The sequence below is a fragment of the Rhododendron vialii genome, chromosome 3a, assembly GCF_030253575.1.
Source record: "Rhododendron vialii isolate Sample 1 chromosome 3a, ASM3025357v1".
Lineage (NCBI taxonomy): Eukaryota > Viridiplantae > Streptophyta > Magnoliopsida > Ericales > Ericaceae > Rhododendron > Rhododendron vialii.
The window spans coordinates 11,784,460-11,801,120 of NC_080559.1; the positions used below are offsets into that span (position 1 = coordinate 11,784,460).

Below are 16,661 nucleotides of genomic sequence, written 5' to 3' on the forward strand. Positions count from 1 at the left end.
AACCAAATATATTCTTGTAAAACTTAACCTAACAAATAAAATGTCATTATCAAATTTTCAATGTCTTAAAAAAGCTCTTATCACAATGAACCCAATGTCTCTTTGCCAGTTCTCGATTTTCCTACATAAATAAGATTAAGAATTATTAAATTCATCGCAAATAAATATGAACTGGAAATTAAATCAAAATGACAACTTATCACCCCTACAATAATTTAAATCGTTTTATTACCTTTGAAAATATGTCAACACTCTTCTGACCAATCAACTTTTAATACAAAAATCACCATGGGAGCACAATGGTCAACGCATCCAAATTTTGGAGCAGGAATAATAAACACGTATGGACATTCATAAAATTGAGAAATGTAGTCTTTGAGCATTTTCGCCCCATTATCCTGGTAGAACATCACGAATAAAGGTATTAATATATTATTTTAATTCTATATACAGTGTAATTTATATAGATAGTTTTTTAGTATTTACCTTTAACATTAATTTCTTCAGATATGAACGGACACATTGTAAGATGAATTCTGCCTTCGTGTCCTTTACCAAGAGTTCCATTGAGCCAGTGGAGTCTTTTACAACCGTCTTTGCATTATACATACAATAAATGCAAATAAGTTGTATGTGTTACATATAAGTTGTATTACTCATTAAAGATGTGTGGATTGATTACCTGGTTACAGTCTGCACATCTTCTCTGCCACAATGTTTACACATAAACCAGTCGTACTAATTGTCAACTTGGTTATAGCATGTATTGCATAAATCAATCCATAGATGTTCAACATATATTTTTTCAATATGGCCAATAACGCGATAATAGTTTACCTACAATAAATTTTCAAGTGTAGTTATATAATGATGCATGCCCAAATATTAACCATGAAATCATGTAGGGGAAAATGTTACATTGGTCCGAAACGCAAATTGGTTTATTCGAATTCTCCTGGCATTTGAAATTATTAATGCTTGTGGGAGCGAAAATCCATGTGTGCGGTTCCATGTTACCGACTTTTGTGCATTTTCGTCTTTTGCAAACCTAGATAAGCACGATTTTTTTAGAACAACTAATCGAACAAAAAATACTAATCTCCATATAGTTAAAGACTAAAAAACATACAAATTGATTTGCTCAATATCCAACTTACCATTCAGGAATCCCGTCTGTACGAATTGAGTGGTTAATGTATAATTTGCTCTTCTTGCAAGTGCTAAGGTACGGACCTAGAAGTTAAAATTTCAAAATTATTAATCAGTTTTTTAAATTATTATTAAAAAAGTTCACACAAGTTCAAAGAAGTATTACCGTGAAAATCATCGACCTTCAACCCCGTAGCAAACAATATATTATTTTGGTGCAGAGTTTCATGTCATTGTTTTTATTCAAAAGAGTCTTACCCTAGTATCCCATAGCAGGTGTTGTTCTGATCGCTGAGCAGTGCTTTGCTTTAGGTTTCATTCTCGTTCCCGTCGCGCACGTTGTGCCAATGCCAATTTTGATATCTCTTTACCAACCTGTGGCTAAAGAGAGAAGCAGTATTACTTAAGGACCAATATTTTTTTTTTCAAATGAAAGGTAGAAGACATGTGTCATCGTGTGTTGTGTCAACGTGTGATACCTCAGAGTTTTCCTTTCCACTCCCTACATACGTTGGCTTCCTTTTCTTAGCCATTGCCCCTATTCTTTGTACATCCTGTTAAGAGACACATAAATGATATTACGGGTACTAATCAGGGTTTGGCAGAACCTCCATATTTATATGGAGTTGCACCATAACTGAGAGTTGCCAAAGTACACTATGTCTCGTCATGAAGAAAACCAAACCCATCCAGCAGTGCATTCTTAATTGGTTTACTAAGAAACATCTATACATTTGCAGATTTGAACGATCATTCATTGCACAGGTTATCATGCTACCAGTTGAACACCTGAATCATTTTTTCCCCATGTATTTAACATAAAAATTATGGAATACATATTTGCTTACAGCAAGATGTACTCTAAACTACCTATAGGATTCATAAGCTGCAATGTTGTACATCAGCATGTAGCTTATCACATAGCAAAACAATGTTTCTCTAGATGCCAAGGTCACAATTCTTCAACGTCTCGTGACCTAACTTTCCTCTACTCACCTAATTCAACATCTGAAACTCAGGCGTCCAAAGTTGGGCCTACCAATAGAGGCCTCTTCCAGGTCACAGTAACAGTACAATCACTTGCTGCCTCAAACACTACTTTGTCATGGTAACATCTTCTTTTCCCAGGAAAAAGGGCTGCCGTTAAGAAACTCATCAGAATTTCAGACAAACTAAAAACAAATGCAAGGTAGAAGACATGTGTCAATGTGATATACCTCAGAGTTTCCCTTTCCACTCCCTACATACACTGCCCCTATTCTTTGTATCTCATGTTAAGAAATATATAAATTGCAGTACGGGTACTAATTAGGTTTGCAAGAAACTCCACAATTATATGGAGACTTACCTCGGGAACATGTGCGACATGGTGGTCTTGCCCATCGGCTCTAATATTCCCGTCTCGGAGAGGTTGAATCTTTACGTACAAAGTCAACAATTGAGAAAGAATTACATAAAAAAAACATGGGTAGAAAATGTAGATAGTCAAACATGATTTTGATTATAAGAGTCTTACACTTGTATTTATCGGCGAGTGTTGTTCCGATCACCTTTCAGTGGTTTGCTTAAAAATACGTTCTCGTTCTCGTCGGGCACGTTGCGCTAGTGTTCCTTTTGATATATCTTTACCGGATTGTTCCTAAAATACGTGTATAAGCAAATTTGAGAAATTAGAATGTCGTTTAGCTAATTGACTATAAAGATAGAAGATAGAAGATACGTCAAAGGGAGATACCCGTGAATCTTTTTCTCCATTGCTAACATGTGTTGGCTTTCCTTTGCTGGTCATTGCCTAATGCAAAAAGACAAAAAAAAAAAAAAAATCACAAACCAAGATTGGGAAGAAAATATTGAAATAGTGGCTCCTTATATACTATTGATATGGGGCAGACCACCGCCTTGAAACGGCAAAAACAGAGTCATTTGTGGGGTGCTATACAATATAATATTACTCACTTAAGTCTCTCACAAATGGAGTACTAAAAGACAATGGTGCACTCTGCTGGTGTGAACCGATGGAATAGAAAAGCAACTGACCCACTATGCCATTCAACTAATGAATTATGACAGAGCAATTCTATTTGTATGAGGCATTTTTACAAACACCTTGGATGCATTAAAATAAGGAACTTCCGGTTTGCCCGAAGACTACCGCCTGAACATACCGATTACAAATTGGGTACACGCAATGCATGTGCAAGTTGGTCCTATCCTATACTGCAACTAAACATGTGAACATGGCGTGAATCAAAGAACTGGAAAAATCATTTGATACGAAAACAATACAATTGGATTATATAACGTACAGGGCATGAATCAACATTGCACAAAAAAAAATATCAATAATTACCTATTATAGGAGTTAGTCAACAATTTGCCTCTGTACGTAATCTATATAATCCGTAATTGTCTCTCACTTGTCAGGGACGAAAACGAAATTGTTTAGCATTCTGGGATATAGGTATAATCAGCGTGATGGGAGGAGGCGGAGGAAGGCCGTATTCGGAGAGAGAGGGTTTGGAAATCAAATCGTATTCTCGTATTCGCAGAGAGAGAGAGAGAGGTTTGGAAATGGAAATCGGATTTCCAAAATAGAAAATAGAAGGGGAATGTGTGATTAGAAAATGGTCAAAAAAAGTTATCAATTTACGGACATGCCATTTTGTAGAATGGAGGGTAGAGATTTATGCAGGAGGAAGAGATAAATCTGGAGCGTTGGTTATCTTTTGGATTCAAACACTGCTCTGTTTTATTATATATATATATATATATATATATATATATATATATATATATATATATATATATACACACACACACACACACACACACACACACTAAGCACAAATCATACACTCATCCCTCAAATGCAACACTTTAACACATTAACCCCAATTCTCGATTTCCCAAATCAATTTCCTCCTTTTATTTCTTGTAAAACATTTAAATCAATTTTGCAAATTTACGGGTCTTTGCACTTATTCTCCATAGCTATCCGTAAAAGTAATTCAATTCAGATCATACAAACAATACCTCAATTTCGCCACTTTAGAGGGTAAAAAATAAAAATAAGAAAAATAAACTTCGTACAAATTTAGAACTTTATGGCGTTGCCTAAACGTTTATGGTAGATTACTTTCTTAAATTAGCATGATTTGAAATACTAGCTAGTTATATTTTTCACTTATTTCAAAATTCTAAATGGATAGTTGTTTTTCTTTTTTACTAGCCGTTCTTGTACAAGAGAACATAATAAGAGAGGAGAAATGAGTCATGAGGGAATGCCAAATGAAATTTTAACTTAGAAAAAAAGAAAGTACATTTACTATACTATATACTATATGAAGACGTAACGAGCCGAGGTTTTTTTAAATTATAAAAGCCATAAATAATAAGAAAATAAGGTTTATATACTATGTAAGTCTGTAATTATGTACATCAATTAAGATTTTCTAAACCCGATGAAGCAAAATGTAGTGAATAAATCATTCACAATCTTATCGTTATTCTTTGGTCACTTATGACTTAAATATTAATCCTTTCTCGTAGGGTGACATATGTTTTCATCCCTATCATTTTTTGAAGTTATGTTTTCATCCCAACATTTGAATAAACCTAAAATTGCTACTTTATTTTTGACTAAATTCCTTGATGTGTATGTGCGAACAAGATGATTATTTAATTAGACCTTATTCTTAAGATGTTATTGGATCGAGATATATAGATCCATATATAGTTTAATGTGGCCGTGAGACCAATAAATCTTTCACATACCGTGAACTTTTAATCAAGCTAATAGCAGCATTTAAGCTTTTAATCAAAATAGGTGAATTTCTTAAGTATCAGAGGTTTCAAAAAAACATAATCACATTGGCTCATAATACACACATTATTATAATTAGTATTTTTTTCCCTTTCCAATTAAGCACGATTTGCACTTAAAAATATATGCCATGCTTCCTCTATATATCGTCTGTATATTTGCAATTGGTGATCAAAATTAATACAATCATTTTTATGCAAACTAGAAATATAAATTGAACCAGCTTGATACTACTACTATTTTTTATTTTTTTGGCAACTATAACACCCCACATTCATAATTAGAGCATTATCTAATTTTCAAATTGAAACAAATTTTATCTTTTTTTGATAAAGAAATATATATAGGAGTACATAAAAAAAAACAAAAAACCATGCAAAAATAGTTTAGGTGTTTTGCGCCACGCGTTGAGGTGGTGAGTGGGGAAAGAGGAAGAAGAACAACACAGGTGGTGGTGTGTAACGGTGAGAGCCCAGAAAAGAAAGAACCAACAAAAAGCCCTTTCAACTTTTAGTTTGAAAATTTAGTATAATTTGGGGTTAGGGTTTGCCTTCCGGTTTTCAACTTTGATTCTGCATACCATTTGCAATTCCGCTCTGCTTTGTTTCTCTCTCCTCCCTCTCCTGCTCGCTGGTACTCTCTCTCTCTCTCTCTCTCTCTCTCTCTCTCTCTCTCTCTCTCTCTCTCTATATATATATATATATATATATATATATTTATGTATGTATAGGTCTCGATTTCTGCATGTATATGATAAAGAAAGCCGCGAGTTGTGTTTCTAGGGTTTTGAACTATGTAAGAGGGATCCGGCTTCTGGGAATTTTTGGTGATTGAATTTGACTTCTGTTTAGGGAATTAGCTCTGTAGATTCAAAGGAGATTTGAGGCTTTGCCAATTCGGTTCATAGGTGGTTTGAAAACCTTTATCTCCGTATTTTTAGAATTCTTTCCTTCTGGTTTTAGTTTCTTTTTCTAATGATAGATTGCTGTTTGTAATGCTGCTAATGCATTCTAGTTTGCTGAACTTTCTTTGCATGATGATTGTTGGGGTGAGATTTGGGTTACCGCATTCAACCTGTATGATTGGATTTTGCATGAAGATGGTTATTAGATCATACAGTTCATGTTTGAAATATATCTGCCAGTAGTTGCTGGAAATTCGCGCCTTGCTTTCGTGGGTGTTGTTTTTAGTTGCCGTAAGTTCATGCCTTGCTAAGTTAGGCGACTGGTGCTGCTTTTTTAAAACCTTGGATAACATTCAATCTGCAATATTGAGTTTTCTAGTTGCCGGAAATTCACGCCTTGCTTTCCTGGTTGTTTTTTAGTTGTCGTAAGTTTGCACCTTGCTAAGGTAGGCGACTGGTGTCGCTTTTTTAAAACCTTGGATAACATTCAATGTGCAATATTGGCACCTTGTTTTCTAGTTGCCGGAAATTCACGGCTTGCTTTCCTGGGTAAGATGATTCACTGGGTGTTTACTTCTTCGTTGCCCGAAATTAGCCGACTGGTTGTTGCTTTTCTATAACCTTGGATAACATTCGATCTGCGACATTTGCGCCTTGTTTTTTAGCTGCCGGAAATTCGCTTCTTGCTTAGTTTGGCTATATTGGATGTTATGGATCCAGATAAGGTTTCACCTCATTTAATGCATTGAGCGGTTATAAAGAGATGTTATCCAGGTTTTGAAATGCAAGCATTACCATAGTTGCCTTGACCACCTATTTTGACTGGTTGTGGGATGATTAAAAATTTCGGCCTAACTGGCCATTAAAGAAGCTAACAGTACCTTTATACCTGTATCAGTTGTTTTGGCAGTTATGGTAATTGGTATGTAATAGTGTATGCCATCAGGGTGATCTTTTTTTCCCGTCTCTCTTTATTGCATGCGTTCTGAAGGAACCACTCTCTTATGCTCCGAAAATCCCTTTAATGATCAATACGAAATTGGAAGACGAATCCACAAATCTAAAACTATCTAAGTACCCGTACTTTATTAAAATTGTACGACTGGTTATTCTATTTGAGGTATCTGCATGTGTCCCTCGAATTATTTACTCCCTCCATTCCAAAATGAGTGACCTTTTTGGAAAAGTGTGTCATTTTCAATTACTTATATCGTTCAATATGAATGTTAAAATTTTTGTAATATGGATTTTGTTTGATAGATTTTAATTAGTTCTATTAAACAAAGTTTTCAAAATCACATAAAACTTCATAAATCGAAAGATATAAGCATTTTAAAATGACATGGAGTCCCAAAAAGGTCACTCATTTTGGAACGGAGGGAGTATATTTTTTCTTAACCTGCATTTTTTGTTGGAGGTAAGATTTTCCAAAAAAGTTAGGATCCTTCTTTCCTGTTCAGGACAAGCGTATATTGAAACAAGACACGACTTTATAACGCTATAGTCATTAGTCACAAAACTTGTAACGAGAAAAGGATGCATTGTGAATTTGTGGCGCTGGAAATCATTCAATGTTGCAGAAAATAAAATAAATCTCTTCGTCACAACTTGAAAAAAAGTCTAATTTCTACATATATCATTTTCTAATTAAAAAAAAAACTGCCCAAAGCTTCTAAAAAGCATTTAAAGCCTAATAGATAAGATGCTGAAAAAATGCATACAATAAGTTTTTGCAAGGTAAATGTAATAGAAAATTCGTGGCTTCTGTTGCTGCAACTGTTACCCTGTGCTTTTACGTTCCGGAACTGTGTCGTAGCCGCCATTGCCATCATGGAAACTGCAACCTCTACATGAAATCTTGACAATATCTGGGTGCCGACTTCTTTTCTATTTGCCAAGGAAATCAGGGAAATCGGTGACAGAAGAAGTAATGAAGGATACACAGGGATTTAAAGTGTCTTCTTTGTGTGCTCGTTTTCAGTTGAATTTTTTTTCCAATAACTATGCAAAACACTTGAATTAGGAATGCTAGACCAGGACTATTTTTATTTTCCTGTTATGTTGTCTATCTCTCCCTACTGTGACTCTTTTTCCTTTGTTAGGGCCATATATGCTTTCTCCAAAGTCCAAACCTCCATGGTAGGCAGTTTTAGGGTCGGGGGAGACAGAACATTTGTATGTTCTATAAGGTAATTGATCTCCTAATAAGATGATATTGTAGATCAAAGTACGCTTTTACATGCCAATCCTTAGTAGCAGGATCCTTCTAAAATGGGTGCGCTTCCAAGACGGGAACTCAAATCGGCGCTCCCAAGACGGGAGTTTATTGGGCGGTTAAGGCAACTATTCTCATACTCTTATTGTGGAAATAAATGAAAATCTTATCACTCAAGAAGTTTTGCAAATTGAAAATATCTAACTTCCTATAAGTACCCTTTAAGATCGTGAAAATTCTCATAAGTAATCACTTTTCCTTCAATGGTTAAATATTTAAAGATACTTTATATACGTATTTGTATGAAATCTATATACACTCCTTAGGCGTTCTCAACCTCAGGAGCTTCTAGGTGCCTCCGCTCCCCCGCACCCGCTTCGTGCTACTAAGTGCCAATCTATCTTTCCTGGTGTTATTATTTGATTTTCACATATGCCAAATGAACCTTTCTTTGTAAATCATTTTTGGTTCTGGTTGGTTGGTTGTGGGATGATGTAGGTAGGTAGGGAGGGAGGGATAGGTTGTGACATGCATTTTGGTTGAGTATGTTCTACTACGTGTTTGACCTCATAATAAGCTGATCTTCTGTCTTAAATAATTGCTGTGCCTTCAGATCCAAGCCATTTTCCCTTGTGTTGTTATTGGGGTTGCCTTGAGACAATGCGCTAATTTGAAGGACAAAGGGGTTCCAGACTTCAAGGGCATGGAAACTTAGTATTCCAATGGAGCCACAAGTCACCTTGGACAGTGAAGCATGCCTCCATCCTGTGAATACCCTGATTAAGGATGGTGATTGTGTTGTAACCACGTCCTTTCAAAACCATGATGTGCAGCTGCCAGGTGTAGTTTTGTGCTTGTTATTTTGTAGCCATATTATTTGTCTTAGTGGAGGTGCTTTGCAATGTATCATTTAGTTGTTAATTGGAAATTGTACCCCTCATTGGCTTACAGTTCCAAATGTGGCAAAAAAACAAACACGACAATGGGCTGCTTGGACACGTCAAGAGGAAGAAAGTTTCTTCACTGCATTACGGCAAGTTGGCAAGGTAGGTTTTTGTTTATATGATTTAGGGTTTGGATGTTTTCTCGGTGTAACTTTATTAAATGTACAATGCCTTTGGACAGAATTTCGAGAAAATCACTTGTCGAGTTCAAAGTAAAAACAAGGATCAGGTAACTTGTTTTAAGACGGAGTTCTGATTGCTTGAATTTGATGATTTCTCTATCTTGGCTGTTCTGTTCTCATCAGTATTTTGATGTTTCTAATTTGGCGTTTTGCAGGTCAGACATTATTACTATCGCCTTGTAAGGCGTATGAACAAATTACTGGGTCCCAGCCTCTGTCTTGATGCGAAAAACTCTAAAGATACTAATGCTGCAATGCTTAGATGGTAACTAGCAACCAACCTGTACTTAATGTCTCTTTGTTTTATATATATTGGTAGTAAGATAGCTTAAAAATTTTATTGATCCGGAACTAGATTTTGTGCCTCGTCTCTTGATGGTTATATTGCTAAGCTGATTTTGCTTGCCTAGGTAAGTAACTAATATACAAAAGAGGCTGATTCGTGGGATTAAGCCCTTTTCTATCTAGTGAATGGGTTTCCACGGCTTTCAGGTCAACCTGCGAAGTTTTCATAAAACTAGGCGGATGCACATTGCTGATTGCTGCTATTGTATTCTGCCACTTGTCAATATGATGTATGTTTTGAAAACCATAAAATTCATGGAGTTAGGAGAGGGACGTTGGAAAAAATGGGAAAAGGAAATAGTAGGACTCAAGTGGCATGAACTTAGGAACGCATGAAATTTGGCAGGTTGATAGGTAATTCAGTGGAGATCAAGATTCATGGCTTTGCTATGGACTTTGCCAGAATTCTGAGCACCCCATCGTCTTAGGTGAATTTAGTGATTTTTCCGTTTTTGAGTCCTGCTAATCACAGCCCAAGGTTGGGTGGATAACCTCTATTGATCTATAGAAAGTGCAGTAAATGTCTACAAGTGTGTAGGTATTTGGAAAAGCGCTTTGGACAATTGAGAAATATTTTGGCATTATTCTCACCTTAACAAGATCGTTGTTGTTTTAAGAAAAATCTCTTTCTCTATTTACTTCGAGTAGAAAAGTCTGTGATGCAATTCTGTCGATCCTGCCTTGATTGTCGAACTAAAATTTAATTGTTCGTTTGTTACCTTTACTGTTTTCCCCATCTTGATTATGTCGTAGGAGTCTTGGCCTATACTCGTTGCTTAACCATCTCAGTGTTCTAGTTAGATTGAAAATCCATTAGGGCAACTAAATCTGTTTATTCGAATTTCTGCTTTCTTTTAGGAATCTAGAGGACTAGTAGTTTATTAGCAATAAGCCTATGACCCTAAATTTGCTTTTGTTTTATATTCTTTTACTGGCTTTTCGACTTAGATGGTTGATGACCAGCTGAGGTAGCACATGTTTCTATGCCTTTGAATCTGCAATCTCATTTTTAAAGGTGAAAGGACCATTCAAGTATGATCTAGGCATGTAGGGCTACCTGTTAGCTATGACATGTGAACACTTCTATGGTAATTCAAACATTAGCTAGGCCTATTTGTAAATCTTGGCCTTTTGTCACTGGTGCTATTAGTATTAGTAAGCAGCATTTGATACATGCACATTTTAGGAAGTGCTGATGGTTAAGTGTTGCAGAGAACTAGAGAAGTTTGATAAACATGAGTTATTAGTAAGGGTATATTTTCCAAGTATGATTGGATCTGGTTTTCAACTAAAGATTGTGCGACTTCGATACAGGTGGTCTTTACTCGAAAAGTATAGCTGTAAAGCCTCAAAGCTTCATCTGAAGCCTCGAAGGTTCAAGATATTTATAGAGACCTTGGTTAGTTTGGGCAATCAGTACTCCTTGAATAATGTTCTGTATGTGAAACTTTATTACTTCTGTAATTTTGACTTCTTTATCTTTCATGAAGGAGAACCAACTCTTGAAAGATCGGAAGAAGGGTAAACGGAAACAGCCTTCTCAGGGGGAAAACTGTGCTCCCACAATTCCAACAACTATCTCGAACCAGGGCAAACCATCAGGACATGACGACACTCGTGCAGTTAAATTGGTGGTTATGGACAATGAGAATATTAAACAAATAGGACCTTTGAAAGGACCTTCCGTAAGGCGCAATGTTAATGTTGGAATCAACCGCAGCATCTGCAAAGGAGACTCATTTCCACCAAAAACAGTTAGGCAGCGGCGGAGACCAGGTATTTTTTAATTTCTATTGTAGTCTAGGAATTCGGTGGTGGTTGTTTCCTACTTTTTCCCCTGAAGGTATGAATGTGGAACGCAAGGATACAGAATGAACCCACATTTTAACCTTGTTAAGCACTTTGTCTACTGATGACAGTCCGAAGTTGAAATTGAACTTTATATCCTTTGGTTTGTGCTATGGTAGGAAACTTTGGATTTAGTAAGCGCTTACACTTCGTGCTCTTCCTTCTGTTTGTTCGACTCCCCTTTATAGAAATACAAGAATGATTTTATCCTTGCGTTGTCCATTTGTTTACCTAATAAACAGGAGGATATAAAGAAAAGTTGGACACGTGCTGGCATGTAAAATGCGTCTCTACTATAAACGTAGGCTGATCTACTGCCTCAGAAACCTGAAGTAGCTACTTTTACGGCTGTATTAATCCTACTTTAGACTTGTAAGCATTGTCCCAGATATTTGAGGGTGGGGGGAAGGTTTGCGAAGTTAAACCTAGAAAGGGTTTGCTGTGCCTAGAAGGTTGCTCAGTGGGAAACGATCTGTTCGAGTCAGGAGAACTTTTTTCTTAAAGATAATGTGGATAAAGTTTGAGCATTTGTCATGGTTTGCATTGGCTTGATATTAAGCGCATCCTTTTTCATAACTTTATTGTATCCGGGTTCTTTCCCCTGACTGTTATGGAATGGTATTTGATGGATGTTCAGCAGGTACTGTCTCAACAGCTGCATACAAGAGATGGGAGAAGGCTGCAATTGCTGGTGTTTCATTGGTTGCTGATGCTGCCGAGCATTTAGAGCGGGCGACCACAGATAAAGAGGTTGAACATGGCCAAGTGACACTAGGTGAGGATTGCAATTGAAAACAGGTTAAACAGTTTTTTTCTCAAAGGTACATTTGGAATGGAGTCAATGACTCGACTGATTTATGAAATATTGCTTGACACTGTCTGGTTCTTTCCAATCTACTTATCAGGGGAAAAGTGTTTTGAGCCTGTTGAGAAAGACATTCCAACTCTGCCAACTTCTTCACCAAACTCTTTAGCTGAGAGTAATACACAAGCTTCTGTTGTTAAACTTAAGCTCCAGTTGTTCCCAATTGATGAAGGTACTCGAAGAGCTTTGGAATTGGTAAGTTTGAGAAGGTGTTATCTGAACAAGTTTGATGTAGAATGATTGTCAAATTGTTAACCCAATAGGTGGGCCACAATCTTTTCTCAGGATAATCATAATCCACATCTGGAGCTCACGTTAACTACTCGGAAGAAGATATCATCGGTTTTGGATCATCTCGGTCGCAAGTGGGGAAATTCAAGTGTAGCTTCTGGAGATCTAATGCTTTTCCCTTTCTATGTCCAAAGGGAAAACCTGGTCGGTTATCCGAGGTGGACCCAGGACTCTGTTGTTTGTGCGGCAGATGTATATGCAGTGATTGGAAGCCCCCCTGTTTTCCGCTTAAGGTTTCTTTCTTTCTAACTTTAGAAGTAAGGTCTACAGTAATAACTTATCATGACTGATTTGTTTCTTTTCAAAGGTATGGTTGGTTTTCCAATTCCGAGCTTGTGTCAGCCACATCTCAAGCCCCTTTGATGTCATCTGACATGATTCATGACCTTAACATGAAGAACGTTAATGATGCCAAGGAGCAGAGTAGAGACCCAGTGCTAGTATCCACACCACCCTTTGCTTGTCAGCCTGAGAAACCTGCCGATCACTGTAATAAAGATCAACAAGTCTCATGGGACAGAAGGGAGACTGCCAATGGAGCTATTTGTAGAGATGAAGGAAATAAGGTAATTTTTTCCCCTCGCCTACCTGCATGCTTATGAATCAGCTAAACTGACAGCCATCATGGCATGGGCATGAATCCATGTTTCTCGCTTGAGCATCTCTGGGAGCTGTGAATTTGTTATTTTGAATCGCACTCATATGTCGAAGGCATGATGCATTCCACATTTTTGACTGAGTGTTGATGCTTTGGCAGCTTGAATCCAGCATGCCTCTATCTGTTGAAGTGTCATTAGCACTTGCGAACTATAACATATTGTCATGCTGGTCTTCTTGTTAAGCTCTGTTGCTTTTTATCCGCGTACTTGTTCTTCCTTTAACATGTTGGAACCTTCTGAATAAAAGAAATTCGTACCAGCCATGTGACTCGTTATGTATCAATTCTGGATTCTACATCAAGTTCTTTTCTCAAGTTGCTCATGTGGTCTGCTTTATCCAGGACTCCTGTTGATATTGCTCATTCATCTAAATGTCCTTTAGGCTCCATTTAATTTCACCTTGAGAAACTTATTCGTCAGCCTTGTAATGCTTATGATGGGTAAGTAGAGCATCCACAATGGACTAACCAACAACAACAACAACATAACATAACCCATCTAGTCCCCAATCATTGGGGGTATGGGCGGGAGATGATTGGAGACAGACCTAACCTTTGGCAATGTATGCACAAAGTGGCTGCTCTCAGAATACCACTAAAACAGTGGCCCCCCTAAACCTCCAAGAACCGAGGAGCTACAAGGACGTTTTGTTGTAAAACCATGCCCCCAAATCAAAGCCAAATGGCATCAGAGAGGGTAGGCCTAGAGACCCAAATCAATTTATGTGCACATTACCATGCTTCCTTCATTGATAGTCCAGAGCATCGGTATGCACAATGGACTAACCAAAATTGGATAATCAAAAGTTGTCACATCACCTTTTGGTTATCCATTTAGTTCATGGCTAAAGTTAGCAACCCTAAGCTCACAATGGCCTAATCAAAATAAGTTGGCAAAAATTCAAATCCTTTTCTTCTCTCAATCTAATGGTTTACATTGAATTCCATTTTAGTAAAATAAGTGAAAGTGGAGAGAATTTGTTAAAATCCATAAAGTGACCAACATTGTTAAATGCAAAGCCATTTTGCCAAAGTGGAGAGTGAGTTTCACCTACCAATAAAGCATTTGCTTTATGGAGAGTGAGTTTCAAACAACAAACAGCATACAAAGTAACCTTTGTGAGTAGGACCCACTATTTTTTGTTATTGAGACAATATTGCTAACTTTGGTTATTGGAAAGCTCAAATTTTATTGGTTAAGAGGTTGCTAAGTTTGGTTATTCTATTGTGAGCCATTTTTGAGGCCAACATTGCTAACTTTGTAAACATGTTGCTGGTTATGCCATTGTGGATGCTCTTAGAAGTTCATACAACATGCGTGCTTCATATTGGATATGAATTGTTCCTCTGTTCCTTGTGGCTCCTTTTGGAAGATATCTATTAGTAGTAGAAGGCAGATAACTGAAACATTTGGGGAAATCATCATCTAATGTAATTATCAAAACGTGGTTTACATGGGAGAAGACTATGTTCAACTAGTTGTGACTAGCTTAAGCTTTTTAGTCACAGCGTAAACCAGTCACATCCAATTTTGTCATTTTTTCATTGCGCTTCTGAAATCACTTTGCTTTATGTATTAGGATGACCGGTGGTTAAGAAATGGTCCTTCATTGTCAGCGGGGGAGTGGGCTGATAGCCTAACCAACATCACCGTTGGGGATTTACTTGCTGAGGTGTCCCATGACGTAGTTGCTGGCTGTAGTGATCCACCCTTGACGGGAAGCTCTCAATGTCTTCAGCAGGGCCCATTCATCTGTGACTCCTTTGATGCGGCAATTGCTGCTCATATAAATAGACATCAAAATAAAACTAGCTTTCCACCTGATCTGACATCCATTTCATCTTCCATTTGGGATGCTGAAGAAACATGTGATGCCTTCTCATTTCAGAACACCCGCAAATTGGTCCAGACTCCATCTGGCGTTGAGTCTCCAGAGGCCTGCAAACAGATTGGTCGAACAAGTCCAGTGGGCTTCGGGGCTACTATCCAGGTTTTACTTTACTCTCACCGTCCCATTATGTTTGTCCATTATCGCCGATCATGGATTTTATCGAATCAATGAATAATTTTATCTTCATGAATAAATTGTCATTAACATGTCCTCCAAGTAGAATATCTCCTCTTGTTCAAAAAAAGTAGAATATCTCCAATAGTTCTTTACTTGCTCAGTTCAAGTGATACTTTACCTGCAAAACAATAACATTATGTTCGACCATCCTGCAGGAGTTGCCTGAGGTGGAGGAGCCTATGGATGAAACTCCAGTCGATGAAGGGACTGAGGGTGAAAATCCTGGCAATACAGACCCAATGGATGAGTGTCTGTCTGATCCACCTATTCTGGAAGATTCAGAGAAGGATCTCAGCACTCTTACAGATATGTATTGGGTATATCTCTTTTCCAATCTCTCATTATTCATTTGCTTGTTCACGCACTGTTTTGCCATATATTTACAAGTGGAATTTTGAACCTGAAGTACTACTGGCCTCCATATTTCACTCCCCCTCCGTCCCATCTTGTTTGTCTCCTATCGATAGTCGGGCCGTTCAATTGGACCAAGAAATAGTATATTTTCAAGATAAATATCGTAAAACAAGTTTCACCAATCGAAAGATCCCGTTCTTGTACAGAAAGTTTTCATTGACATCTAAAAAAGAATGAAATGTAAAATCTGATCGTTTTTTTTAATGTATGGAATAGTGAGACCATTAAAGTTGGATGGAGTGTTTCAGCTGGATGCTGGCAATTGACTTTTTATTTTGCTTCATGTTTTTCCATCTTGCAGCCCGACTCTTTAGGACCCTTAGATTTGGATATACCTTCCTCCAGATACCATACAGAGGATTTAATTTTAAGTGACAGCCTCAGTGGTTTGAACCGATTGCTCGCCAGCAGTCTGGATGCACTTCAGAATTGCTCATTCTTTGGGTTGGACAAGAAAGAAATGGCATCTGCAGTTGAAGCCCAGAAAACTGCTTCGTTTTCAGATTTCAAAATAGGAAGTGAGGTTTGAGATTATGCCAAAGGGAGAACCCGGGGACAAAACTTCTAGAAATGGTGGGTTATATGAAAGAGCATGAATGCTGTTTTTGGAAACTTATGGCGGAAATCGCATCATATCGAAAGGGAATGGGGCTTTTGAGAGAAGCCAAGAGCATTCTAACGCACCAATGGAGGCTATTCCCTTGTTGTACAGAAGACTGATGCGGAGAAAAACTTGTTTACTGATTTCTATTACCAATTTATGACTTTGTTGTCACATATCTGTAAATTGTGTTTCAAAATGCTGCAAGTGTGCAGAATCATTTGAAATCTTCTTCTTCTTTTGGAAAAGGGAATCATAAGAAATCCCACCTCACATAATAACTGTCTTTTTAAATTTTAACATTGAACTGAAGACACAGAAATAACTTTATTATCTGAGTGTCAGATTCCGTA

The 16,661-nt window shown here is 37.3% G+C and overlaps 1 protein-coding gene, 1 long non-coding RNA gene and 1 other non-coding gene across 10 annotated transcripts; 1 reads left to right on the forward strand and 2 right to left on the reverse strand.

Moving 5' to 3' along the window:
- Nucleotides 1-745: 745 nt before the first annotated feature.
- On the reverse strand, nucleotides 746-1,362 carry LOC131321008 (uncharacterized). The gene is made up of 3 exons (XR_009198436.1): nucleotides 1,158-1,362; nucleotides 919-1,048; nucleotides 746-837 (listed from the first exon to the last, which is right to left on the reverse strand). It is a non-coding gene; the product is annotated as an uncharacterized LOC131321008 (long non-coding RNA).
- Nucleotides 1,363-5,411: 4,049 nt separating this feature from the next.
- On the forward strand, nucleotides 5,412-16,661 carry LOC131321009 (TSL-kinase interacting protein 1). 8 transcript variants are annotated; one of them, XM_058351981.1, is made up of 15 exons: nucleotides 5,412-5,605; nucleotides 7,979-8,065; nucleotides 8,768-8,931; nucleotides 9,043-9,137; nucleotides 9,217-9,264; nucleotides 9,373-9,482; nucleotides 10,877-10,961; nucleotides 11,053-11,338; nucleotides 12,051-12,185; nucleotides 12,316-12,470; nucleotides 12,561-12,799; nucleotides 12,874-13,132; nucleotides 14,805-15,215; nucleotides 15,449-15,610; nucleotides 16,009-16,661. In XM_058351981.1, exons 2-15 carry the CDS (start codon nucleotides 8,013-8,015, stop codon nucleotides 16,234-16,236), a joined length of 2,430 nt encoding a protein of 809 aa, XP_058207964.1. In that variant the 5' UTR covers nucleotides 5,412-5,605; nucleotides 7,979-8,012; the 3' UTR covers nucleotides 16,237-16,661. The 8 variants fall into 8 exon arrangements, with proteins under 8 accessions (XP_058207964.1, XP_058207966.1, XP_058207963.1 ...); XM_058351983.1 differs by having other exon boundaries at nucleotides 12,066-12,185; XM_058351980.1 differs by having other exon boundaries at nucleotides 5,413-5,605; nucleotides 12,048-12,185.
- On the reverse strand, nucleotides 13,869-13,976 carry LOC131321448 (small nucleolar RNA snoR100). The gene has a single exon (XR_009198494.1). It is a non-coding gene; the product is annotated as a small nucleolar RNA snoR100 (small nucleolar RNA).

What these genes read in the sequence shown, in the direction of transcription:
- LOC131321009 (XM_058351980.1), top strand. Translation starts at nt 8,013, where the DNA reads ATGGTAGGCAGTTTTAGGGTCGGGGGAGACAGAACATTTGTATGTTCT. An exon ending in ACATTTGTATGTTCTATAAG is followed by an intron (nt 8,066 to 8,767) that starts GTAATTGATCTC and finishes GCTAATTTGAAG; the next exon opens with GACAAAGGGGTTCCAGACTT. An exon ending in CTCTTACAGATATGTATTGG is followed by an intron (nt 15,611 to 16,008) that starts GTATATCTCTTT and finishes TCCATCTTGCAG; the next exon opens with CCCGACTCTTTAGGACCCTT.